Source organism: Sparassis crispa (assembly GCF_003851025.1).
Source record: "Sparassis crispa DNA, contig_000001F, whole genome shotgun sequence".
Taxonomy (NCBI): domain Eukaryota; kingdom Fungi; phylum Basidiomycota; class Agaricomycetes; order Polyporales; family Sparassidaceae; genus Sparassis; species Sparassis crispa.
Window position 1 is genome coordinate 2,692,569 of NW_020939748.1, and position 24,330 is coordinate 2,716,898.

The 24,330-nt window shown below is 50.7% G+C and overlaps 10 protein-coding genes across 10 annotated transcripts; 6 read left to right on the top strand and 4 right to left on the bottom strand.

The window, feature by feature from the left end:
• Window positions 1-218: 218 nt before the first annotated feature.
• On the top strand, window positions 219-1,056 carry SCP_0209480 (Calcium-binding protein NCS-1; the record flags this gene model as incomplete). Its single annotated transcript, XM_027754859.1, has 6 exons — window positions 219-282; window positions 335-359; window positions 420-637; window positions 693-826; window positions 875-976; window positions 1,027-1,056. 6 exons carry the CDS (start codon window positions 219-221, stop codon window positions 1,054-1,056), a joined length of 573 nt encoding a protein of 190 aa, XP_027610660.1.
• Window positions 1,057-1,310: 254 nt separating this feature from the next.
• On the bottom strand, window positions 1,311-2,402 carry SCP_0209490 (ER membrane protein complex subunit 3; the record flags this gene model as incomplete). The annotated part of the gene is made up of 6 exons (XM_027754860.1): window positions 1,311-1,513; window positions 1,571-1,732; window positions 1,787-2,079; window positions 2,132-2,217; window positions 2,270-2,333; window positions 2,389-2,402. The coding sequence occupies 6 exons, from the start codon at window positions 2,400-2,402 to the stop codon at window positions 1,311-1,313; spliced, it is 822 nt and encodes a 273-aa protein (XP_027610661.1).
• A 621-nt stretch (window positions 2,403-3,023) lies between these two features.
• SCP_0209500 (Putative helicase) lies at window positions 3,024-8,553 on the top strand (the record flags this gene model as incomplete). Its single annotated transcript, XM_027754861.1, has 18 exons — window positions 3,024-3,092; window positions 3,150-3,204; window positions 3,259-3,374; window positions 3,432-3,557; window positions 3,607-3,755; window positions 4,155-4,243; window positions 4,295-4,407; window positions 4,467-4,559; window positions 4,609-4,691; window positions 4,743-5,172; window positions 5,228-5,282; window positions 5,332-5,513; window positions 5,569-5,585; window positions 5,634-5,767; window positions 5,821-6,080; window positions 6,130-6,207; window positions 6,262-7,211; window positions 7,266-8,553. 18 exons carry the CDS (start codon window positions 3,024-3,026, stop codon window positions 8,551-8,553), a joined length of 4,287 nt encoding a protein of 1,428 aa, XP_027610662.1.
• A 116-nt stretch (window positions 8,554-8,669) lies between these two features.
• SCP_0209510 (Uncharacterized aminotransferase) lies at window positions 8,670-10,418 on the bottom strand (the record flags this gene model as incomplete). Its single annotated transcript, XM_027754862.1, has 9 exons — window positions 8,670-8,789; window positions 8,845-8,899; window positions 8,952-9,025; window positions 9,080-9,351; window positions 9,406-9,499; window positions 9,556-9,697; window positions 9,753-9,942; window positions 9,994-10,232; window positions 10,282-10,418. 9 exons carry the CDS (start codon window positions 10,416-10,418, stop codon window positions 8,670-8,672), a joined length of 1,323 nt encoding a protein of 440 aa, XP_027610663.1.
• Window positions 10,419-11,179: 761 nt separating this feature from the next.
• On the top strand, window positions 11,180-13,955 carry SCP_0209520 (predicted protein; the record flags this gene model as incomplete). The annotated part of the gene is made up of 11 exons (XM_027754863.1): window positions 11,180-11,220; window positions 11,282-11,691; window positions 11,747-11,796; window positions 11,857-11,982; window positions 12,033-12,141; window positions 12,196-12,335; window positions 12,385-12,746; window positions 12,798-13,378; window positions 13,429-13,545; window positions 13,598-13,872; window positions 13,923-13,955. The coding sequence occupies 11 exons, from the start codon at window positions 11,180-11,182 to the stop codon at window positions 13,953-13,955; spliced, it is 2,244 nt and encodes a 747-aa protein (XP_027610664.1).
• Window positions 13,956-14,235: 280 nt separating this feature from the next.
• Window positions 14,236-14,827, top strand: SCP_0209530 (hypothetical protein; the record flags this gene model as incomplete). The annotated part of the gene is made up of 5 exons (XM_027754864.1): window positions 14,236-14,327; window positions 14,383-14,543; window positions 14,592-14,621; window positions 14,675-14,719; window positions 14,772-14,827. 5 exons carry the CDS (start codon window positions 14,236-14,238, stop codon window positions 14,825-14,827), a joined length of 384 nt encoding a protein of 127 aa, XP_027610665.1.
• A 113-nt stretch (window positions 14,828-14,940) lies between these two features.
• On the bottom strand, window positions 14,941-15,872 carry SCP_0209540 (predicted protein; the record flags this gene model as incomplete). The annotated part of the gene is made up of 4 exons (XM_027754865.1): window positions 14,941-15,133; window positions 15,184-15,371; window positions 15,426-15,645; window positions 15,706-15,872. The coding sequence occupies 4 exons, from the start codon at window positions 15,870-15,872 to the stop codon at window positions 14,941-14,943; spliced, it is 768 nt and encodes a 255-aa protein (XP_027610666.1).
• Window positions 15,873-16,246: 374 nt separating this feature from the next.
• SCP_0209550 (hypothetical protein) lies at window positions 16,247-17,397 on the bottom strand (the record flags this gene model as incomplete). Its single annotated transcript, XM_027754866.1, has 3 exons — window positions 16,247-16,264; window positions 16,315-17,013; window positions 17,071-17,397. The coding sequence occupies 3 exons, from the start codon at window positions 17,395-17,397 to the stop codon at window positions 16,247-16,249; spliced, it is 1,044 nt and encodes a 347-aa protein (XP_027610667.1).
• A 413-nt stretch (window positions 17,398-17,810) lies between these two features.
• Window positions 17,811-19,766, top strand: SCP_0209560 (hypothetical protein; the record flags this gene model as incomplete). The annotated part of the gene is made up of 3 exons (XM_027754867.1): window positions 17,811-17,987; window positions 18,045-18,158; window positions 18,219-19,766. The coding sequence occupies 3 exons, from the start codon at window positions 17,811-17,813 to the stop codon at window positions 19,764-19,766; spliced, it is 1,839 nt and encodes a 612-aa protein (XP_027610668.1).
• Window positions 19,767-20,938: 1,172 nt separating this feature from the next.
• SCP_0209570 (GMC oxidoreductase) lies at window positions 20,939-24,159 on the top strand (the record flags this gene model as incomplete). Its single annotated transcript, XM_027754868.1, has 25 exons — window positions 20,939-20,993; window positions 21,043-21,050; window positions 21,114-21,213; window positions 21,271-21,332; window positions 21,398-21,435; window positions 21,483-21,556; window positions 21,619-21,688; window positions 21,760-21,833; window positions 21,893-21,951; window positions 22,009-22,047; window positions 22,110-22,121; window positions 22,178-22,246; window positions 22,308-22,486; window positions 22,551-22,624; window positions 22,681-22,692; window positions 22,745-22,823; window positions 22,886-23,124; window positions 23,178-23,251; window positions 23,303-23,369; window positions 23,440-23,514; window positions 23,572-23,596; window positions 23,680-23,712; window positions 23,773-23,963; window positions 24,028-24,054; window positions 24,107-24,159. The coding sequence occupies 25 exons, from the start codon at window positions 20,939-20,941 to the stop codon at window positions 24,157-24,159; spliced, it is 1,788 nt and encodes a 595-aa protein (XP_027610669.1).
• Between the last annotated feature and the right edge of the window lie 171 nt (window positions 24,160-24,330).

Genomic DNA, 24,330 nt, shown 5'->3' on the forward strand with positions numbered 1-24,330 from the left:
CAATGGTGGTTCTACGCAGCGTTGGGTTCACAGTGCTTCGTTTCCATGTCCTGGCAGCCTCGAGGCATGCATCGTGCCCTCCCACTGCGAATCAGTTAACCCTTAACTGATAACGCCGACTTAACTGATAACCCCTCAAATATTCCGAGCATCCCTCCGCTTACACAGCTCCATCCACCCATCACGCACCCCCGCAACTAAGTGAAACATCAATCGTAATGGGCAAGGCACAGAGTAAACTGTCACCGGAACAGCTAGCAGACCTCCAGAAACACACCTATTGTGCGTACTTCATTCTCGTGTCCGATCCCGCAATTTATTGCAATTCCTCTAGTTGATAAGCGCGAGCTCCAACAATGGTCTCTTACGTTTTTCACTCACCGCGCTGCGTGATCCTTACCATATCTCCCGATCTGCAGGTACAAGGGCTTCCTGAAGGACTGCCCATCTGGTCAGCTAGACAAGGAAGAGTTTGGCCGAATATACAAGCAGTTCTTCCCATTTGGTGATCCTGGAGAGTTCGCCGACTATGTCTTCAATGTCTTCGATGAGAACAAGAACGGCACGATCGACTTCAAAGAATTTATATGCGCGCTCAGCGTGACGAGCCGGGGGAGATTGGATGAGAAACTGAGATGTAAGTTGCATGGTGCAATGATCACGGTCGGGCTGAACAATGCCTTGGTGCCCAGGGGCGTTCCAACTCTATGACATCGACGGAGACGGTTTCATAACGTACGCGGAAATGCTCCAGATTGTCCAGTCAATATACAAGATGACCGGCCAAATGGTGAAGCTCCCAGTAGATGAGGATACACCCGAGAAGGCCAGTTTATCCTGCATCTGATCTGCGTGTTATTCATTTCTGTCGCAGCGAGTAGACAAGATCTTCAGGAATATGGACAGAGACAAGGATGCCAAGCTGACATACGACGAGTTCGTGGACGGTAGCAAACAGGACCCTACGATTGTACAGGTGAGTACAACTTGTGCTACCTGTGTTTGAGCATCTGACAATCTGTTCAGGCATTATCACTGTACGATGGATTGGTATAGCGTGAGCGTGAACATCCCCGCGGGGGCTATTCTCCGCAATGAGTAACTAGCTCTTCGTTGCCTGTACCACGGGTTCATGGAGTTGTTCGCGTCTCGTCCGTGTCCAACTCTGGTTGTAACATAGAGTGCGACTGTTGTATGGACTAGATTGTAGTGTTACTGCCGCATAGATGACAATTACCTTACCATAGCTAAACACTCATCAGTTACTGGAAGACCGAACATTGTGTGATATGATCCAGAGCTTCATCCATTCATAACATTACATCTGGCGATCTGCCGTATTTTGTGAGTATCCTATCTTCCACGTCCTGCCCTATCCAGGCATACAAGCCCTCGGCAAACTGCAAGTTATCCCGCTCTGCTTTGAACAATTTGTTGAAGTCCTGCACCTGTGGACCTTGTGGGGCGGCAGTAGCAGCGAAGGGTGTCGTCATCTCTCGCGAGGAGTCGGCAGCTGAATTTTTATGATTCTGACTGAGTCAATTACATTGCAGAACGATTCAGGACTCACAATTATCACCGCCGAGGATAAGCCGATACAGGCCATTCAGGCCGAAGAAGTTCAGGAAGTACCACGAGAGCGATGATACCCACCGAACATCCATGTCAGGTGTCTCAACTCCACGTTGAAGCATGGACTTGAATCCGAGAGTCAGAGGGAATGGCAACTTGACTACATGACATTTGTTGAGATCATCCGTCTGCCAACGTCGAGAAATACACTCACTGAGGACGAACCCTTGGAAGAAGAAATTAATCCAGCCCATGATGACCATCTGAGGTACCATCATCACCATCTGTGTCTTCATCCCAGACATCATGCCGTCCATCATTGCAGGGTCAGTAAGTGGGTTTGGCGGTGCAGGTGCTGCAGAGTCGCTCTTGGGAGGTCCGTCTTTGAGATATGTTCCATCCTCGAAGGCTTGGGATAAGTGCTGCGAAATGGAGTGATAGTATGTCGGTGGTATAGGAGAATTCGCGGAAGTCGTCCGGAGTATCTGAGAGCGCGCTAAGGCGCGTCTTGCTCTGACGTTAGGGATGTAATGACCGAAAAAGTTATCCAGAAACGCACTGTTCGCGTATGGCAGCTCTTGGCAGCTTTTTTGGTGGGGATTGCAGCAAAAGCACAACATAGTGCCTCAGAATACCCACTAAAATCTTCCGTATTGATCAGCTCCGTTCACACCACGACAGGAGGACGACAGCACACCATAACCACCGTAATTGGAAACAACACCCAATCACGGATTTGAGGATCGAGATACAAGGAAACTCTGGAATTTATACGCTGACAAGGTTGAACAATTTCGGGGCAAAAAATACACGTACGCCGAGTTCGACATCTTCTTGGGCGTCGAACAAGCAGAGACTCTGAGTGAGATGTGCGACGTTGAGAAGCGCCCGATGAGTAGACTGCACGCGTCAGTAGACGCGCGTACGTCCGCCTCCCTTCGTGCACTCACGTTACACGCATTCGTCCATGCCTGGTCTTGCAGAACATCTGAATATTCTTGTGGGCTCACAGGAAGAATCCTCCATCGGCGATCTCCGATTTCTTGAAGAATGGACGAGGTCTGTCCAGCGTAATGTTTTGTGTTCGCCTCGGGTCTTCTGCTCATCTTCTTCGCAAGGAGGCGGACTCCTGAAGATGGTGAGGAATGCAAGTGATTTTTGCTGCCATAGTCAAACCAAATCTGCACGCGATAGATCAAAACTATAAGGACGATTTCGGCGGAGAAGGGGTGTGGGACTCTGTCCTCGATGTATACGCGGGGTCTTCAACACGCCAAGTTGCACCCATAATGTCGAAACTTCTGCTGTGTGTACTTCTTCGACGAACGTCAATTACAGAGAAGTTCATTCGTTTATATAGTAAGCCAGATCCTATCCCGCTCTTACAGTCCATTCTTTCAACTTTGTCATCGACTCGTCCGAACGATATTATCTCTGAGGAACTAGCAGAGATGGTCGGTTTCGATAATATCGAACTTGTGATGGATATCTTGTCAAATCGTCCGAGTGCTGTGAAAGAAGTGAGCCTTTGAGATCATACTTGAGCTGCTATTATGGAGTGATATGCGGTCTGAAAGGTTTCCAATTACCTTCAAGGAGGACAAGTTAACGAGACGTCTACTGAAGTCCATGGTGAGGATAAGTGTATTTTGTGGGAGATTTCACTCGTCACGCAGGAGACCATAGGTCGCTCTGCACCTGTTGGACTTCTGGGAGTCAGTCTTGACCCGGAGGATGCCCGGAGACGGATGGAGTTGAAATTACGCGCTAATGCATCACGTCCTCTTTTCACTGGGACGATGGTGAGTGCTTGTGTAGCTTCTTGAGTTAGAACACTTAGGTCGCTGATGCTGTACCAGCAAGATGCCCCAGAGGTTCTGCCGCATATCTATACTTCGTCATCCATCGTTCAGACTAGCAGTATCCTATCCCAGTATGGAAGCAAGTACATGCTGCCACTCGGAACTACCAGACACGACTGCGAAGTCAGTAGCTCTGTTCGTCGAAGAAGTCGATACTTACTGCCCCTCACAGGACTACGAGGAAGTTATCCTTCCGCCTGCCAAAGCTGTTCCCCCTCGTGCAACCGAGCGATTAATAGCTGTCTCTGAACTCGACCCTCTGGCCAAAGGCTCCTTTCCTGCACGTGTCTTTGCTAGCGTCAAAATTGTAGTCACCTCATAGTTGTGTTACAGGGATATATCTCTTTAAACAGGATACAGTCCATTGTTTTTCCGACCGCCTACCAATCGAACGAGAATATGCTGGTTTGCGGTCAGTGTCATCTTCACCTCCGTTGGCAGAGAAATTGAATAATAGCTAGCTCCTACTGGTGCTGTCCGTGCTTGCATTGTGTCCTTTGTTGGTGATGTTGACCTTTTACGTTATGTTTTCCCTCAACAGGGTAAGACCGATGTGGCAATGTTAGCCATCCTCCGGGTCCTGGACCAACATCGGTCTGCTGCGCAACCCACCTTACCACTGGGTTTAACAATCTTGAGGGACGACTTCAAGATCATCTATGTGCAAGTATATGTCGTCAGTCTGCCTTTGTTCTGGAATTGAAGCCCTTTCTACTACAGTGCTCCCATGAAAGCTTTAGCCTCAGAGATCGTTCGAAAGCTAGGGAAACGCCTGCAGTGGCTTTCAATCCGTGTTCGGGAACTAACTGGTAGTTTCACCGGTGGCTATACCTCGTTTGAAGACTGACTGATTCATTCAGGCGATATGCAACTCACAAAAAGCGAGATTGCGGAGACACAAATTATCGTGACCACACCTGAAAAGTGGGATGTCGTAACAAGAAAGCCTACAGGTGAAGGAGAGTTGGCTTCGGTACGTGAGAAGGTTCCCAATATCCGTTTCTGAGATTCACATGAAACCTCCACCCTCAGAAAGTGAGGTTGCTCGTCATTGATGAGGTGCATCTGTTGAACGACGAACGTGGAGCTGTAATTGAAACAATCGTTGCCCGTACCCTTCGACAAGTGAGCCGTTCGACTATTGAAGGCCGGCTGGAGTGTAACCGTACTCTAGGTCGAGTCAAGTCAATCTGTGATTCGTATCGTCGGCCTCAGTGCAACTCTTCCAAACTTCTTGGACGTAGCAGAGTTTTTATGGTGTGTTTTCTTGAGTGTTGTGGATTGTTCATCTCTCAACGTCATTTGCAGTGTATCACGTCAAACCGGCTTGTTCTTCTTTGATTCTTCATTCAGGCCAGTTCCTCTAGAACAACATTTTATCGGTATAAGAGGAAAACCCGGCAGTTCACGATCACGAAAGAATTTGGATCGTGTTACGTTCGAGAAGGTTGCAGATTTGGTGCGGGAAGGTCACCAAGTCATGGTTTTTGTCCACGCTAGGAAGGAGACGGTCAAAACTGCTCTTGCCCTAAAGGAAGCTGCTATGGCGGATGGGATCTTGGACGATTTCAGTTGTGAGGACCACCCTTCGTTCAGTAACTTCCGCAGAAGCATCTCGGAGTCCAGAAACAAAGAAATGAAGCAACTATTCGACAATGGGTTCGGTATACATCATGCAGGAATGCTGCGATCGGATCGGAACATGATGGAGAGAATGTTCGAAGCCAGAGCAATAAAGGTGAAGATGGACGTACGAGGCCGTCATCCGGTCGTGCTCATGACAATTGTGCTAGGTTTTGTGCTGCACTGCAACACTTGCGTGGGGAGTAAACCTGCCAGCACATGCAGGTCAGTTCTTTTCACATACGCTTTGCGCGCAACCTGATAGCCGATCCAGTCATCATCAAGGGAACTGAAGTGTACGACAGCACCAAGGGGTCATTTGTCGATCTCTCTGTTCTCGATGTTTTGCAAGTCCTCGGTCGGGCAGGCAGACCGGGCATGGAGTCTAGTGGCGTTGGCTTCATTTGCACGACAGGAGATAAGCTTGCCCATTACTTGGATGCAGTGACCTCGCAAGTGAGAAAGTCATTAGTCGCTTAAACGTCAATCACTAACAAGACTGTCCATGTAGAATCCCATTGAGTCTAAGTGCGTGCGGGAAAACTACCAGCTGTGTTGCTACTCATGTTGTCTTAGATTTACAGCCGGCATGATCGATGCTTTGAATGCGGAGATCTCGCTTGGGACAGTGGCCAACGTACATGATGCTGTTCAGTGGCTAGGCTATACCTACCTGTTTGTTCGTATGCGCAAAAATCCCTTACAATATGGTGCGATAGCCTGTCATGTCGGCAACGTGTCAGTCTGACTTTACATCTATTAGGCCTTAGTCGTGAACAAGTCGCCGAAGATCCACAATTGGGGAGCAAGCGCAACCAACTCGCGATTGAAGCAGCCAACAGACTTGCAGAGGCACGCATGATTACGTTCGACAAGCATACTGGCAGTTTCATGATCACAGATCTTGGCCGTATTGCCGCGAAATATTATATCAGGCATACATCGGTTGAAACATTCAACAAGGAGTTCAGGCCTAAGATGACAGAAGCTGATGTGCTCAGGATGCTCAGTAAGAGTACGGAAGTGAGTGAAAGTTTCTCTTCATCTTTACATTAGCTTGACATGAAAACAGTTCGATCAAATCCAAGTCCGGGAGGCGGAAGTGAAGGAGTTGAAAATCATGATGGAGTTGATACCATGCACGGTACAAGTGAGTAGGCAGTAAATTCTTGGTTCTTACGCTGATGGACGCCGAGCTGATTAGGACGGCACGGATACAAGTCAAGGCAAGGTCAACATATTGCTTCAAAGTTACATCAGTGGACTTCGTCCGGAAGATTTTGCCTTGGTCTCCGATCAAGCTTATGCTGCACAGAACGGTGGTCGCATTGTAAGAGCATTGTTGGAAATTGCCATCAGTCGCAAGTGGGCAAACGTCAGCGCGGTACTCATGGGAATGAGTAAGGCTATCGAAAAGCGTCTATGGCCATTCGACAATCCTTTGAAGCAATTTCAGCTGAAGCAAGAAGTCCTCCATAATCTCGAGAGGTGGGCTGATGACTACACTGTCGCTGAACTGGCGACGATGTCGGCCTCAGACTTGGGCGAGTTAGTCCACCTGAATGAACGACATGGTTTGGCCATTTTAGATGCTGCGAAACAGTTCCCCACTGTCCAAATCAGATTCAGTCTACGCCCACTAGGCTTCGACGTCCTAAAGATTGCTGTTCGTGTAACACGACTGTTCAATTGGAGCTCCAGAATTCATGGTTCTGTGGAACCCTTTTGGTTATGGGTTGAAGATTCTGAGGGACTCTCTATCTTGCAGCTATCCCATCTGATATTCCGCCAGAGCATTGATACTCTGGACGTGGACTTCGTTATCTCTATCCCTAATGGACACCCCCCTCCCTCAACAACAATTCGATTTGTCTCGGACAGATGGATGGGTGCTGAAGACGAATTGTCGGTACCGTTCACAGATCTCGTAATGCCATCACCATCCGAATGTCATACACCTCGCCTCGATGTTCCATATTTGTCACTTTCGGTGCTTCAGAATCCCATCCTTGAAGACATCCTTGCGAAGCGGTTGCATGGCTTCAATGCGATTCAAACCCAAGCTTTCTGGAGTCTAGTGAAGACGCGACGTCATGCGCTGCTGTGTGCACCCACGGGTTGTGGTAAGTCTGTTTTGGGTCGAATAACGGTCTGGTGAGTCTGTCGTACCATTCTCCTTCCTCTCGATTAATCGACGGACAATTAAAGGGCAACACTAAACCAAGCGCCGAACAATTCGTGGGTTCTCGTTGTCGCGCCTCGCCGAAGCGTCGCACTTGAGTTGGTCACGGACTTACGTCTAGTGTCAAAAGCCTTGAATATTGCCGTGGAAATATGCACGCATGGATCCCTCTTCAAGCAATCTCCAGCAGACGTTCGGGTGGTGACCGCAGCTGACCTTCTCCTCGCTCTGTCAAACCAGCCAAGGGGCAAGATGCCACTGTCAGGTTTACGACTCGTGTTGTGCGAGAACATGGAGCTCCTCGATTCGGCGTACGAACTTGGCCTGTCGTTATTGTTGCGTGCTACACAAGCATATCCAGTGCGATTTGTTGGCCTCTCGTCATCACTGAACGACCCAGCGGACCTTGCGGCGTGGCTCGATGTTGACCCACTGGCTCTTCACAGCTTCCGCCCAAGTGATCGAGACCAAGCATTGACTGTCAGCAGCCAAACATTCACGATCCCGCAGTCTGCAGCGCTATTCAAGGCGATGGCGAAGCCTGCTCACACCGCTATTCAGGAGAGACGCGGAGAATCTGCAATCGTCTTCGTTCCGTCCCGTGGCCAGTGCCGCTCCGTCGCTTTGGACTTGATTACCCAGTGCGCGCTGGAGATGGAGACATCTAGAGGATATCTTCCGGCCGAAGTTCCGTTCGAACAGGTTGAACATTACACATCCAGGCTACAGGATCGTGGTCTCGTGGATTTCATATCGCGCGGCGTGGCTTTTTTCCACCAGGATATCACTCGAGCGGACCGCACCGCGATCCTCGAGCTGTATGCTGAGGGTCTCGTACGAGTCCTCGTCGTGCCCCACGACTCCTGCTGGTCGCTGCCTGTCCGGGCAGCAACCGTGATAGTCATGGGTACCCAGTACGTTCATATCCCACCGGGTGGCGAAGAGCGACAAGTGCGAGATTACAGCCTCGAAGAGCTCGTTCGCATGCAGGGGCGCGCAGTGCGCCACAACGCCGCCGGCCATTTCCACCTGTTCTGCCAGGCAGAAACGAAGGACACGATCACACGCTTCCTCAACGAAGGTCTCCCGCTCGAATCGAAGTTGCTAGAAACCGGCGATCTGCAAACGTGGTACAGAGACAGACGGAAAGACGGGAGCATCGCGGACAAACAGCAAGGCGTTGACGTGCTGTCGACGACCTTCCTCGCTCGACGACTGATCAGCAATCCTGCATACTACGACGCCACCTCCACTGCTATCAACGAGCTTCTTTCACGAATAACAGATCAATTGGACGACGCAGTCACGGAATAGCTGATAAAGTAGTTATACGACAAGAAATATTACAAGCCTTCCTGTAGACAGAGAACGCACAGTAGCCCTCATCTAGTGATTCTAGTGATTGAGATGCCGCCGTCCGTCGACCCTTATTACAAATACTTCTCGAGCCCCTGCAGTCGTTCCGCGGCACGTTTCAGTGTGTCAACGTCCTTGCAGAAGGCGAAGCGGGCGTAGTTTTCTCCGATAGAGGTATGTTCTTCGCAGTAGAACTGAATACACAACGACTCAGTTGCGGCGATGCACTGAGCACTGTGATGAACTTACTTCGCTCACGGGGATGGAAGATACTCCGATCTCCATCGCAATGAACCAACATGCTCTGTTGACAAGGATGATTAGCAAGTATGATATAACTGGTCGATACGACGCACTTGAAGTCCCGCCCTCTTCCTCGGACACTTTCGGGGAATGGGTAGTCATCAGGCCACTTCACGCCTGAGATATCCTGATAAAATGTATGTCAGCTGCTATGATATCTGGTAGATAGATAGTCTTGTACAAGTAAGATGAAGTAGGTGCCCTCCGGACGGGTATATTTCATGCCCAGTTTATCGAAGGCATCCATCAAGACTCTCCGTCGTTCATCATACTCCTTGACCTGCTGGTCAACGAATCCGCGTTCCTTGACTTGTTCTAGTCCATACGCTGCAGCCTCTTGCAGAGGGGAGTTGGAACAGAAGACTATGCGAGTGGTCGCTGCCAGAGTGGGCTTGATGATCGAAGGCGGGCCGATCAGCCATCCCACCCGCCAGCCCGTCGCAGAGAACAGTTCTAAGTTACGGGTGAGGTTTCCACATTAAACCGTGACGAAAGTTAGTTACTCACTGCCAGCAGAACCAACAGTCACTGTACGGTCCCACATGCCGGGTAAATTGGCAATGCGAACGTGCTTCTTGTCGTCGAACACCAGGAAGTCGTACTGCAGAAAAACCTGTTGATAGCGAGAATATGGGTTGCAATATGCATGTGACATACCACTTCGTCTGACATGACGAGTAAGTTATGCTCTTCCGCAAGAGCGGCAATCTTCTCCAATTCCTCTCTAGTGAAGACCTTCCCGACGGGATTGTGAGGAGTGTTGACGATGATCATCTTCGTGCGCGGCGTAATTGCCCGTCTGTAGATGCGCTTATCAGTACCTTGGATTCTGAAAGAAAGGCACATGTACTTACTTCAGCTCGTCCCAATCAATGACCCAATCGTTGCTCGTAGGTTTGTCGGATGCCGTGTGAGGGTGCAAAGGGACGTACACGGGAACACCGCCGTTGAAGGTGATGGACGGCAGATATTGGTCGAAGAAGGGCTCAAACATGATGACTTCGTCCCCCTGCTCCAGGAAGGCAACGAACACAGAGTACTGTCCTATCTCCTCCATGAGACGTCATGCGACAACTCGAAACGGTCAAATCTCGCCTTCGTTCGCCCCGCTAGTGACCAATATCTCAGAGTTCACGTCGAGCTCCCTTCCAAACTGGGGACCGTAGTGCTTCGCGATAGCTTCACGCAAACGCTGTCTGCCCTTCGGGTGAGAGTAATGGTTGGTCTCAACCCTGTTCAGGGCCTGCTGGGCACCCTCTCTGACCCAGGCCGGGGGAGCGAAGTTCATGTAACCCTGCCCAAGGTTGAGACAATCCGAGGGAAGATTGGCCGCACTGCGTGATATTCATACCCCGCATCGACGATGGCTGCAGACGGACCTACTTGAATATTGACCAAACATCCTCGGCCAATGCCCTACCCTCTTTCAATCGCGAGGAGAACGGCACGAGATTGGAACGGTCTTTCTGTGGGTTGACGCCGTTGACGCCATTGACATGGGACTGGGCTGATGTAGACATCCTGGAAGCGGATCTAGCGGGTAGTAGAGATGCACGAAGCGCAGTCAGCAAACGAGTCGGATGAGGGCGAGTCACTGCGAGCATATCTCCTGGGCTGCTGAGCTGCTGAGATGTTAGAAAAGGGCCTATCAGACGAGTCACCCACTTTATCGTCAAGATGGCGTCAATCGCACTCTCTTGGATAGATAGCCAATGAAGAAAGGTGTCACCCACCTCTGTCGGAGCGTACGTTGGGCTGCGAAACTGGACGGGCGAGGTTCCCTGGTTATATGAACCAAGTGTGCGAGAGGGGATCAATACGAGGGGTTCGGATTGGTGACTTGTCGCACACTGGTGATTTATCAAGTACCATGGGATGCGCTCTCCACGGAAGAAGGTCGAAAACGACAGTGATACGCCACAAGCTCTACTATTGTCAACCGCACCATTTCGATGGCCTCTGCGATGCGCAGTGACTACATTCCCACTTATCAGACTGAAAACGTGGAAGGTTGAGTCGCAGACATTCCAATACATTCATATCGGTTGCGACTCGCTAAGTACAGCACAGCTGTAAGCTACTCATCATCGTAGATCTGGGGAAGGGGACACATGTACATACCCGTCACTGCAGCAATTCTCCACGCACTTACCCTGCCGAGCAGCCCGAGCTCGACAAAAATATCTGAGATACCCGTTTGGGAAAATCCGCGGACCCCGGAACGAAGTGTCGGAAATTGTTCGTGTTCTCCGCATTCACGCTGGCCTCGCGCTCTCCACTGATGAACGAAGACTCTGTACATCAGCTAGGGACCATCCAGGAGTGAGCATTATGCACCCGCCAGAGTTGACGCGTCGTGGCTGAATATCCGTTATTATCTCAGAATTTCCAGTGTTTCACCGTCTCCCATTCCAGATCATTCACCCATGCAGGAAGGCTCTGACGATGAGGATGAGTTTGTCTATTCCGGCGTGTCCGCAGTTCCTCCAGCGGGTCCCGAGCCTGAGCACGAACTTCAGTCTCTTCCTGATCCGCTGTCCGGCACTCCTAGTCCTGTCAGTCCCGCGAGCCCTCATCCCACTTCTAAGAGCCATATCTCGCCTGCTCAGCTTGAGGCCCTGCATGCTGCTGCTGCATCAGGAGATTTGACACGCGTACGGGACCAATTCAGAGCTACCATCGAGACTAGCGACGTCGAGCCTTTTGCCTTGGCAAACGATGCTTCCCCCCGTACAGGTCTGACCGCATTACATGCCGCTGCAAGTAGAGGATACTTGGACATCGTCAAGTGGTGTAAGTGTCGTCTTCGGAGCCGTGCATTTCTACATGACATTCACATGTGACGTAGTGGTGGCAGAGTGCGGGGCTATACCCGACATCGAGGACAAGGAGGGCGAGGTACGTGTCGTGCGACTCGTCAGGCTGGTCTTTACTGCAGTCTGACAGTAAATGGAATAGACGGCATTGCACAAAGCCGCACTTCACGGTCACCTCACCGTAATCATGTACCTATTACCAGACAGAGCCGACGTCCATGCCCAGGATGCAGATGGGTGGACTGCGTTGCACAATGCATGCTCCAAGGTAGCCCTAAGTTTACTCTTCTTACGTATATATCGGCTCACAGCAAATAGGGATATTTGGATATTGTCAGATGGTTATGTGAGAGCGGGGGGGCTGCTTCCGAGATAGATGGCGTCCGGGCTATCAACGTAAAGAGCAAGGGCGGATGGACGCCTCTGAGTGAGTTTCATTGTCGTTTCACTGTTGCCCATTGGAGAAACTATTTGCTTGTAGTGAACGCCGCATCTAAGGGACACTTACCTGTCGTATTATATCTCTTGAACAAGCAATCGGCAGATCCTCTAGTCAGGAACAACTGGGGTGAAACCGCCTATGATGTTGCAGCAGCAGTTTTTGAAGTGTGGATCTGCGAGGTGCGCTGTATTGATCCTTAGTGCGACGTTGCACTCACTCCAATCTCAGGTCCTCCAAAAAGTTGAAGCCGATCAATGGCGCAGCACCGCCGCACAATATAACCCTCTCGCAGTACATACGACGGTACCGGTTCTCTTGTACGAGAATCAGAGGCTCGACATGCGACTGAAGACACTCGCCGTGTCCGGTGGACGACCCAAATTCTCGGCCTCCGGGCTTGGTAGACACGGTCGTCGCCCACCCTTCGAATTGCGCTTGCCCTCACCAGACGAGGAACCGGAGAGAACGGTGGTTGCAGCGTGGCGCAGCGATGTGCACTTGCCATTGCGAGAGGATCCATGGACGTTGCCCAAGCCAAGCTCTCATGATGGGCCATCGAGAGAGGGCTTGGAGAGAAGCCACTTCTGGCTGTATGTTCTCACTAAATTTATTTTGTGCGCAGCTGCTGAGGCTTCGATCAGGTCTGATTGGACGTTAGACGTCACACATCCCGGTGTCGATGCGGGAGATGGATGGCAGTACGCCCATTCTTTCGACGACTCAGACGATCAGTGGACGGCGGAATTACCGGCACCACTCGAACGGCTGTTGAACGGTAATGGTGCCGTTACTGCGGGCCTCGGTGGCAGTGGTTCTCGCAGCCGAGCTAGCTCATCCTCCAGCTCAAGTTCCCGCCGGGATTCCCATACACAAACTTGGGTGAGACGTCGGCGCTGGGTACGCGTGATGCGCCGACGTTTGGATATCCCTCCGCTACCGTTCCTTCAACCGGATGGATCGTGGTACCATCTCGCTGCAGATGGCACATTGATTCCTTATACTGAGCCTGATGAGAGCGACTTCGGCGACGGCGACGGCCAAGAACTCAGTCCGATGAGAAGCATGACATTCGGACAAGACTACGTGGCTCGGGCACGGTATATGGCTGGCAGCCCGTATGAGGATTCGGATGAGAGTAACGGGTCTAATTCTGCTCTGGAGGCTAGGAGGGCCATCGCCAAACTGGAACGGGCGACTATGGAACTGCGTCAAGGCATATTGAGCAGGTCTTCATATCCACTCGCGCGTATGATTGTACTCATACAGTGACAGGTGACGACGACGCGGAACGAAAGACGCAGGCAGAGGTACTGTACAACGCATATAACCGAGAGCTGGAACGAAGAAGACTTGCGAGCGGTGCGCAAGGTTGGCTGCACTCTGGCGACGGTATGTCTCTCTGGATATATTCTTGACCGACTTCGTTAACACGGTCGCACAGAAGACGATGAAGTCGAGGACGACGATTCCGATGAAGAATTCCACTATCCTGGCTGGGAGCCGGCGACCCCTCGTCCTGCATCCCTCCGCTCTTCAGTGACAGATTACTTCAATCGACCTAGCGGCTCTCGAGGGCCAACAGACTTGACTCCCCACCTCTCACAGGCACCTGAGTTCCGCGTGCCCACTCATGAAGCACCTCAGAAAGTTCTTACTCCCAGATGGATCGCTCCAACCCCGCATCAGGTACATGCTCACTGGGAGCGGGACGAAGTTGTCAGCGAATGCCGAGAGTGTCGCCGTAGGTTTAATTTTTTGATCCGCAGAGTGAGTCTGCATTCCTTGTTCCCCAACGCTGAGCTGACGCCCTACCCACTTAGCATGTAAGTTATTCATGCTACTCACATGTTAAAAGCGACGTCCTTGACCTGCTTGCAGCACTGCCGTCGATGTGGTCGTATCTTCTGCGACCGCTGCTCCTCGTACAGAGCACTACTCGATCCTTCTGATGTCGTGCACGACCCATCTTTCCCTGAGCCTTCCTTTGTTACCGCCTCTTCACAGCGAGTATGTCGGCAATGTTACGAAGAGGTCACCGCAAGCGTCCCAAATGGTCTGCATACCACGCGAACCACTTCGATGGAGCGCATTGTAGTCGACCAACAAAGATTGTCACTACCCAGTTCGAACGGCAACAGACAGTCCAGCTCGCAATTGAGTGATCTGGCGGAGTATGTCGGTGTTTCCCTCATGTTTTGCTGGGTCGCTGAGTATTCCTTCTTTCAGGTGCCCGGTGTGCAACACGAACTTGGCAGATCTGGGTCCTGCTTCCGAGCAGGAAGCACACGTCAAAAATTGTTTGGAAGGGGGCAGCGGGACTTCCCCTCAACTGGCTAAGTATCTTGTGTACAAACTTCCCGCACAAAGCACCCTGATTGGGATTGAATGTGAGCTTTCAATCCTCCATTGTGCATTATCTGACTGTCGTTACGTAGGTGCGATATGCTTGGAAGAGTTCCTCGTAGGTACGGAATTTCGTTATATTACATCTGTCAGCGTTGTTGACAAGTCTCCTCAGGTTCCACTGTGGCTCGGTTGAGTTGCCTTTGCACGTTCCACAACGGTACGTTATTGTCTTGGCTTGCCTCTGCAATCGTCATCACCGTTCTTGTCAGCTTGTCTCTCGTCATGGCTGCAGCGTGGAAGAAGCTGCCCCGTGCATGCTCGCTAGCGATGAGCTGTAGTCTTCCTGCTCCTCGCCTTTAACGCTCGTCTGCTACTGTTACGTCTGTGACGCCCCCTAATGATACACACTAACGCTACACGTTACCCGCGAGTCTCATCTTACCAGTCGGAGTAGCAACGTATCTTACTCTCGTCCACCCGTATTACCTTTGAATAGTCTTCTTCGTCTGGATATACAATATCCTGGCCCTTCCGACCGTCATCTTGATTGTCTTCAAACCATGTAGATGGATCGTCGTCGTCCGAGGAGGAGTCGTCACCCTCCATGTCAGATTCAGTGGGTTTGTGGTTCCTTTGAGAGAGTCAGTTTCACGATGTCGCAAAGCCCCGTAATTGACTTACATAAATGCCCACATACGAGCTTCCATCTGTGCTCGCGTCTCCGACTCGCCCTTGATGGGCAGACCTTGCCGTCGCTTTCGTTCAATGTGCTCCTGCTGCCGTTTGAGGTTCAGCGCATGGCCCTCCTGCTCAAGCCGTATCGCCTCCTCCAACGTGAAGTCAGAATGGGCGCCATTGGGCTGAGGCAACTATATTCACAGTGCTTAACAACGACGGCAATCACGAAAATGGCTTGGACGTACGTATCCGGCCAAAGCTCTCTGCTTGGCGGTAATGGGACGGTACGTTGGTGTTGGCCGTTGAGCACTTGCATCGATGGTCATAGGTTCAGGGTCATCCTCGATCTTGGTCCGTTGAAGCCTGTCTTGTATTGCCTGCACTCCCACCAATTCAACCAATCGGGCTTCGATTGCGGCCTGCTCGGCGTTCATCCGCTGTGCATAGGTGGAAGAAGAGGCGGTCCTGGTAGCGTCAAATGGTCAAAATGAAACACACTGTCGGACAAAAGTGAAAGGGGCATACGGTTCTGCTAGAGCCTTCGCATTCCGGTTGTACAAATCGTGCAGCTCGCGCGTGGTCATCTGGTCAATCCTGCGCGGCTTGGGTGGCGCAAGAAAACCAGGCGGCACGCCCGAGTTGCGGTTCCTGGTCCGGGTAGGTGACACACGGCTTCGGGCTGGTGAAGACATGGCGCAATTAGGAAGAGATTCAAGGTGGAGATTCAAGAGGATGGTTAGTGAGAACAAGTGAGAACAAGAAGGTGCAGCCAGTGCAAGAGTTGCGTTGGTTCTTATATGCAGTTGGAGCCACCACCTAGTCCTTTTTTGGCAGGTTCCGTAGCACAAATGCTTCCAGCGGCACATGATATTAATGCGCAAACAATATTAAATTAAGAAATCAGATACAGTAGTAGTATAAGGGGAAGGCCACGTATAGAGACCACAGGCTGCTACGCCGCGTAGTATACACGACCTGTACAAGACGATTCTCCGGAATCCACCCGCCCAAACGAACACTACTAGTACATCACATACTTTTACACTCGGTCCTTGGGATATTCGATTCAGCTATACATGTCACCCTGCCGTATATCATCAGTTGGTGTTCGCCCATGAGATGGGAGAAACGTACTGCTCCAGGGGGCATAAACTCGTCCGGGTCAGGCTCTTGTCCTGAGCCTGGAAACGCCCCCCGCCCAGGACGGGGAAATGTCCCAGGGGAAGGGAAAGGTGGGCCTCCAGGCAAAGGACCCAAATTAGGTCCAACTGGGTCGAATCGAGCACCCGGGGGGGCACCCATAGGCGGAAGGTAACCATCGCCTCCCCATGGACCTCTCCCGCCAGGACCTCGCCCTCTTATACCGGGACCAAAGATAGGGTGCTCGGGACCGACATACATCCCATCTCCTGCATTGTCTGGGAAGAGAGAGGGCGGCGAGAAGGGATTTCGCGGAATTGGGTCCAAATCACGCCGCCCGATGTCGGGTATACCTTGTGCGGGGGAAGAATATGGAGGAACAAAGCGCTCAGGAGCTTGTGGAGGACTTTGAGGCACTGGTCTGGCTGGAGCAGGAATATCTGTTCGTGGTTGGCTGGTGCTAGCAGATGCGCCAGAGCTGGACGATATTTCGGTATAGCCTTCCTTCCGAAGACCAGGGACCAGCTTTTGGACGGTCGTGAGCTTGAACTGAGACATTAAGTCTTCCAGTCGGTTGGAAGATATGAAGCCGTGCACAAGTGGTTGCGCATTGGGAGCGCTGAGATCATGCGGGAAAAAAGAGGGCGAAGTAAAGTCGTTCGTCGAGATGTCAAGCGCAGCGGCTTTATCGCTCTGCACAACGACTGATTACCATGTACGAACCTCGGGCGAACGACTGCGAGGACATACCTCGATCGCGACCGAGTTGATTAGGGTGCGAGAGCCCAGCCTGACGACCTTCAGTACAAACTCCAGACTGCTCTGCTCATGCCTGTATCTGAAGGTGTAATTTCCGGGACCATGCTGGTTCCACTCTTCCGGAAGTACGCTGTTCAAGATGGACCGCGCTGGAGAAATATCATCCACAGCAACAAGACGGAAGCCCAACGTAATCATAGCAGTATGTATGAGAGCAGCTATGGCATCTTGCGGTGACTCAAGTCGCTGCTTGGTCGGTGGCAGCACCTTTGGCAAGGCTGAAATGAGGGCAGAAGGATCAAGGATGTAGGGAGCCATGGCTAGACGTCGTGGTATGGAGCTGAGAGCAATAGCTGCCGTGACGCGTCTTTGATCACGTAAGCCGCCTCGTTGAAGACGCGCGCGTCTGCAGGCGCCTCGCCTGTGGCTGAACACACAACTCGTTTCACCGTCACTATAAGAACATCCAGCGCATCACTTGTTACGCTCTCTATCCTCCGAGCGGACCACTACCCCACTCTCTATTGGGTTTCTCTCATATTCTGGTGCAATCTCGATACTTATATTCTTATAGCCTCCTTACAGGACCTGTGCGACGTCTTGCTAAGTTGTGCGGCGAAATCTCATTTCATCGCGGTCCGTCAGGCTCACTGAGCGTGTCACGATCATTGGAATATTATTTGAACGTGTCAGAATTGCATTGGCGGTGATTCTGATCGGGACGAACCACCATGCCCGTGGTAGTGCCAGCATTGCGGGTCTGCTATGTATTTCTCAATGTCTTCGAGACGTTCAAGACCCTGAGACTTCCTCCGCCTTCTACGCGCAATGGCGGACAGCCCAGTGCTCGCGCCGTGAGTCAGAGAAAGCGTGCTATGAAGGGTTGTATGGCCGTCTGGATAGTATGGGTGCGTGTCTCTGACTTCGTGTGGACAATTTGTCTAGTGGCTGAACTTCTGGAAAAGTGCTGTTTCTCATTGTACGAAAGATTACTAGATGGTGTAGTCAGGGTTTTCATTCCTTTTTACGACGAGATAAAGTCTCTTGTCTTGCTTTTCTTCCTATTAACTCGCGCCCGGGTAGGCATTACCGTCTCAAATATTTCCATTTATTGTGCTTATTTTTTTGTCTGAATGCAGGGGGCTGAGCCCATATATCTGCATTGTCTTCGCCCTCTCATCAAACCTCATGTCGCGACGTTGGACGCTTTCTTGGAATTCGGAACATCTCTTGGCGACTTGATGTTGCTATTGTCAGCTATTCCAGTCGACTTCCTTAGGGACGTCTACCGCCGATGGTACCCTTCACCTCCTGCTTACTCGCGGGGCGAATATAAGAATTCGACCCGCAGCTCTGCCTCTTCGGTCAAACAGGCAGTCGGTGGACCAGAACGTCCTGCCAATGATTACGACGTAGGCAAACGTCCATATCCACCAGACGGGGGTTCGAGGAGTGCACCAGAGCCTTCGTCGTACCAGATATGGTATCCTCCACCTGCTTCCTACGACGCTCCTCCCCCATCTTCCTACGGTGCTCCGGTCATCAATCCTCTTTCAGGACTACCCACGCCTCCAACTGAGAATCCTCCCACATATGCCATTGCCGTTTCATCGGGAACAGCGTCGACGGATGAGTGGAGACAATACCCTCCTTTCCCTTCAGCGTATCCTCCGACCCCGTTACCCACATCTTCAAAACTGGCTTCTGTCATTGTCGCTCCCGTTCCCGTACGACCCTCCAGTGGCGTGCCATTCTCGGATATTCCCGAAGAACTTATGGAGCGCGAGGATCCTGCTGTGTTTCCCAACGTTAGTGCACACACAGCCCCATTGAACCAGCAGGATTTTCAGAGGTCGCTCCAGTTGCCGCGTGAGTTATCGAATCCCAACTCCGATGGCGGCTTGAGCGACGACGACGATATGCATGGGATTCAATCCGATCATGATGTTGCTATGAGCGCTGATGAGGCTATGGACGATATCGTGGAGGAAGAGGAGGACGACTTTGACGTGACTTTGCGCACGCCTTATTCGTTGCGTCAACGTATAGTGCCCCCGCCAATCATCTTACTTCCTTCGATATCAATCGACAGCCAGGCCAGCAAGTCAACACGACTAAGCACTACTGACGACGGGTCCTCATTACGCACTAGGACGAACTCCGACGCGTCTGTAGCGCGATCTGATACTTCGTCGGTGACTGGTCGCAAGCGTCGTCTGCTACACCCTGAGGATGGGGATGTGAAGAGACGAACCAGGTCCATGGGGAAGCCTCAACCGTCGAAGCTACCATTGCACGTGAAACCACGAGCTGCTCCTCGAGTCCCAGAAATTGCGCAGGATTCATCTGCTAGCACTGACACCGAAGACACAGGCACGACCGATAGCGATATCAGCAACAGTGCATCCGTGCAGCACAAGAGGCGAAAAGTCGCATTACCCCCGGAATTGCCACGTGCAGTCTCCAAGCCAATAGCCACGACGAGAACAAGGACGAAGGTATCGAGTACGACTCGTACTAGTAAGGCAGGTACAGTCCCTACCCGCCCTCGTTCCACTCGTTCGTTGGCACATCTAGCAGGCAGTCGAGAGAACGCCACCTCTCTGCCATTACGGAATGTTGCTGCAGGCAAACCAGGTGGGAGCAGGACTTCCAACATGGCGGTGGGGAAGAAGAGTGTGGCATAGCTGGAGACGGGGGAAGGATTGGACTTTGACACCGGCATTTTTCCCACCACTATGCAAATCACAACCACTCGCATCGATCCCTACAATCTCATATCAATCATAGAGGCACAGATCTTATTCACCGTGACCAAATGCTTCTCATTAATTTTTTTACAGTGACTGTATTTATTCCATGCGTGCCGGTGGGTGTCAACTTCATGTGCATCGCCTGCGTTGCACTCATTTGTCGGTGTAAGGGAACGGTTCGTATGCTGTAAAATAGCAGAACTGCATTGTATACTTCAGTGGACCCCCCTGTTTCTGAGCATCCCATTTCCTGAAAATGGCATGAACAGGCTGCGACTTGTTCCAATTGGTGACCATCATCTCACCAGGGTATTTTGGTGAACGCGTCTGGCATGTTACGTTTTTAAACATGGGCATCCAACTGATACCACTCGTTATAAGACGATAGTACGGGGTTTGCGCTCCGGTGCATGAGGTGTGTCTTTTATTCGACTCCTTCATAACAGTCAGGCTTTTGCCATCTGCGGGCAAGCTTTGACTGTTGTCTCACCGCAATACACTGGATCTTCTCTTCTCACCTGCCAGAAATTCGGAGTGGTGGAGACAGGAATTCCTCACCACCGCACGAGAATAACAAATAACTCGTGTTTACGTGCTTCGTACTGTCCTTATTCGTCACACTCGCACAGATGCTAGATGTCGCGTTATCGCATTGTAACAGTTCCTGATCTCATCAAAATACCGCAAACGCGATTCTCCTATTGAGTTCAATTCACTTTTCGACACAGACGCAAGTATGTTGGCCAATTTGGTGTGCTCACATAGCATTACAGTGAGGGTCACCGAAGTCATGCATTTATCCGGGCTCACATACGGTTTTAGGTGTCACAGTATACTCGGAGCTATTGATGTAATGCGTGCCTTCCCTGCTCATTAGAAATCTTGAGACAAGCACTTGGAGCCTTATTGATGCTCTCGGACAAATGCGAGCAGTTATGGTCATTTGAACCTCGAAGTACGCATCGTGAGAGCATATAAGTGATCGTGGATACCGTGTCATCGAGGTGAGTCTCGTTGCGTCTGCCTATAAATCAAGGGAGACTTGTCCGTGGTGCTTCCCCAACTTCCCACTCTTGTGATTCCCATCGAGTCATCTGACTGTCATCATGACCGCAATTCTGCAAGATGTGGCGGATAATTCCTTCGACTACATCATTTGCGGTGAGAACGATCCAGTTAGCTCGAATCACCTTACTAACGCCATCGACAGGGGGTGGAGTATGTCTATATTCTTCCAGGTCCGCGATTGCCAAGTTAGATTTATAGTAACTCGATGTGCAGACGGCAGGACTCACGCTGGCGGTGAGCTTGAGCGAAGATCCCAGGGTATCCGTAGTTATCCTGGAAGCTGGACAAGCCCACGTTAATGAACCTGACATCCGTGAGTCTACAGTGAAGTCCAATTTCTCCACTGGGGTCTCACATAAATTAACTATAGTACGTCCTGCATCATATGGGAGCCATTTCAGCAATGATGCCTTTTGTTGGGCCCATCAAACTGTCCGTATCTAGTCCTTCTTGGGCGCTAAGTTAAATAGATGCCAACTTGTTTTGTATACTCTCAGACGAAGCAAGCCGACGGTTTGCGGTATTTCTGGTACAGGTAAAATACCCGTGATCGGATGTTTACTATTACTCACATATCAATAGAGGCAAGGGTCTAGGTGGAAGCTCCGGCGTCAACTTCTTGTGCTGGACAATCCCGCCAGCAGAAGATATCAACAGTGAGTAATAGTGCATAATATCAATTCCATCTCAGGTCTTTAGCTGCGATTCATTGGCATAGACTTCGAGAGGTTGGGAAACCCAGGGTGGAACTGGAAGGACTTTGAGAAGTACTTGAAACGTGTGCGAGGGTGTGTGCAAACAAGTTCAAGAACGTTGTGAGGTCCTCATCATCATATTCTACGGGCGTGACGGCGTCCAGATTTGTTTTACCAAAGAAAGAGGTGCAGACAAGGTACAGATTAAACTGTGATAATTTGACCGCCAATAGAAAGGGTAAGCGACAAAATCCATGCGAATGTGGAGGAGACTTCATGATCTGGCTCTCGGCATAGGTCCCTTTACTGTATCGTACCCTCCGACTATTGATGCCGCAGAATTGAAAATCCAACAGGTATGATGGATGATCCATTCAAGCTTTTGCCAGCCCTTGATTTCGCTGAAAACAAAGACACTCATTAACGCTGGTATACCCATTGCGCCAAACCCGGTGCGATAATCTATATCTGAAATGCTCTTCTACAGCTCATTGTAACGTTGCGTACTTAACAGTTGAACGGTGATGTATGTCACTTAGCAGTTCATGACATTGATGGGCCATTGACGTCCATGAGGAATAGCCCACAGGCGTTTTCTTCTCCCCTATAAGCTACGATCCAACTACCCATGGCCGTTCCTACGCTACAAGTGTGGGTATTGACCTCCGGATTTGATCCCCATTGTGCTGTTCTCACGAGGATAATTTCGCAGGCATACTATTTGCCTAACAAAGATCGCCCAAATCTCACTGTTCTAGTCTCTGCTGATGTAACTAAGATCCTACACGAGAAAGTCGGGGATATCAACTTGACCGCAACCGGTGTGGAATTTCAGCATTCAGGTTTGAGGCATATCGTTTATGCCAGGAAAGAAGTCATCGTCGCCGCCGGGTCCGTTTGCACGCTGCTGATCATTTGTATATCATGCTCTTTGAGTAACCTTTGTTTCTTCCAGTACCCTGAAGTCTCCACAGATTTTGGAACTTTCTGGCATCGGCAACAAAGAAGTTCTTCAGAAATTAATGTCCCGTTAGGAGTGGAGCTTCCCGGCGTCGGAAGCAATGTACAAGAACATGTCTTTATAGGTGTCAGCTTCGGTATGTATGACGATGACAGATCCTCGTCCCAATAGATTCAGTTTTTTCGCAGAGCTTCGCGGTGACGTTCCATTTAATACCTTGTGTGCACTGCGCGATCCGGCAGTTGCAGCGCAGCACCTTGAACTACAGTCAGTCTCTAGCATAATGCCTTCAAGTTGTTACTGATAAATATTTTTCTTCTGCCCGTCAGTGCCTCGGGCTCGGGACTCTACACGATAGGCATCATTGGATTCGCCTTTGTTACCCCTCAGATGATTTCTTGCAAGGTACATACAATTAAGCAAGCAGCCAAGATCAATATTATGAAGAACGCGGATACATACCCTCCGGGACTAATGGAGCAGTACAAAATTCAACTTGAACAGCTAGAGAAGGGAATTGTGCCAAGCTGCGAGCTCATCAGTTACCCCGGGATGTTATCGGGCTCTAGTAAGCTATATGTCTCTCTCGCGACCTGACAGTGCCTCATTGACTTGCGGTAGACCTCCCTGCGGAGGGCAAACGCTATGTGTCTATCCTTGCAGCCATGAACCATTGCTTCTCTAGGGGTACTATCGTGAGCAAATGCTTTATTGCATCGCTTCGTTCACAGAGACTGGCTTTCCAGCACTCCATCTCCAATGACCCTATGAAAGATCCTCAATTTGACCCTCACTACTTCGAACACGAGACGGGTGTGTTGCTATGATCCGTACTCGTCGCATCCGGTTCGGTGTGGGTTGACTGGCCATTGATTTAACCCAGACTTGGAGATATGGCTTGAGGCAGTCAAGTATACCCGAAGCCTGGCACAAGTTGCCCCGCTGAAGGATATGATAAGTGCGGTCTTTTCAATTTCTGCGGGCATCGCCATAACACGATACCGTAATTTTACAGCTAGCGAGTTAAACCCGGTCCTGAGGTCCAGACAGACGAGCAATTGCTAGGTCAGGACGTGCCGTTACTGTGTTGTTGCATTCGTATAACCTTCGCTTATCTGCACAGACTGGATAAAGAAGTATTCCAGTACGACTTGGCGTTAGTAGCTCGTTTGCTCTGCTCTTGCCTGTCACTGAAAGCCTCAACTATGTCTGCCAGATACAGCCAGCTCTTGCTCTATGTTACCAAGGACCAACGATGGTGTCGTGGATCCGCAGCTGAAGGTGTTCTATACGTTCTTGTCACTATCGTGTCTTTAATATGCAAATGGCAACGGGTGTACGGAACAAGCAACATTCGCGTCGTCGACCTTTCGGTGGTACCACTGCACATTGCAGCACATACTCAAGGTAAGTGGGGCGGAATTCAAATCCCGGATGTCGACGGTATCCTTAATGACAATTTGATTCTCAGCCATTGTCTATACCATTGCTGAACAGGGTATGTGCCCACCCTCCGGAAGCCACACCAGTATTTAATTTTGCCTTTGCAGCTGCCGATATCGTCAAGGGCAAGTTCGGTCTTGAGGATCCCACTGAGTCTTAGGCTGGCTTTCAGCCGATACGGATACTGGGGGAAATTTCTGTAGTTTGGATATGATATATTTCTTTTTATATGATGAGATACACCTCATGCTATAGAAAATAGAATGAAAAGCCTCTGGCGGTCGGTCGCCAGTGCAGGGTGAGCTGTGACATCGGCGAACGTAGTGTTACA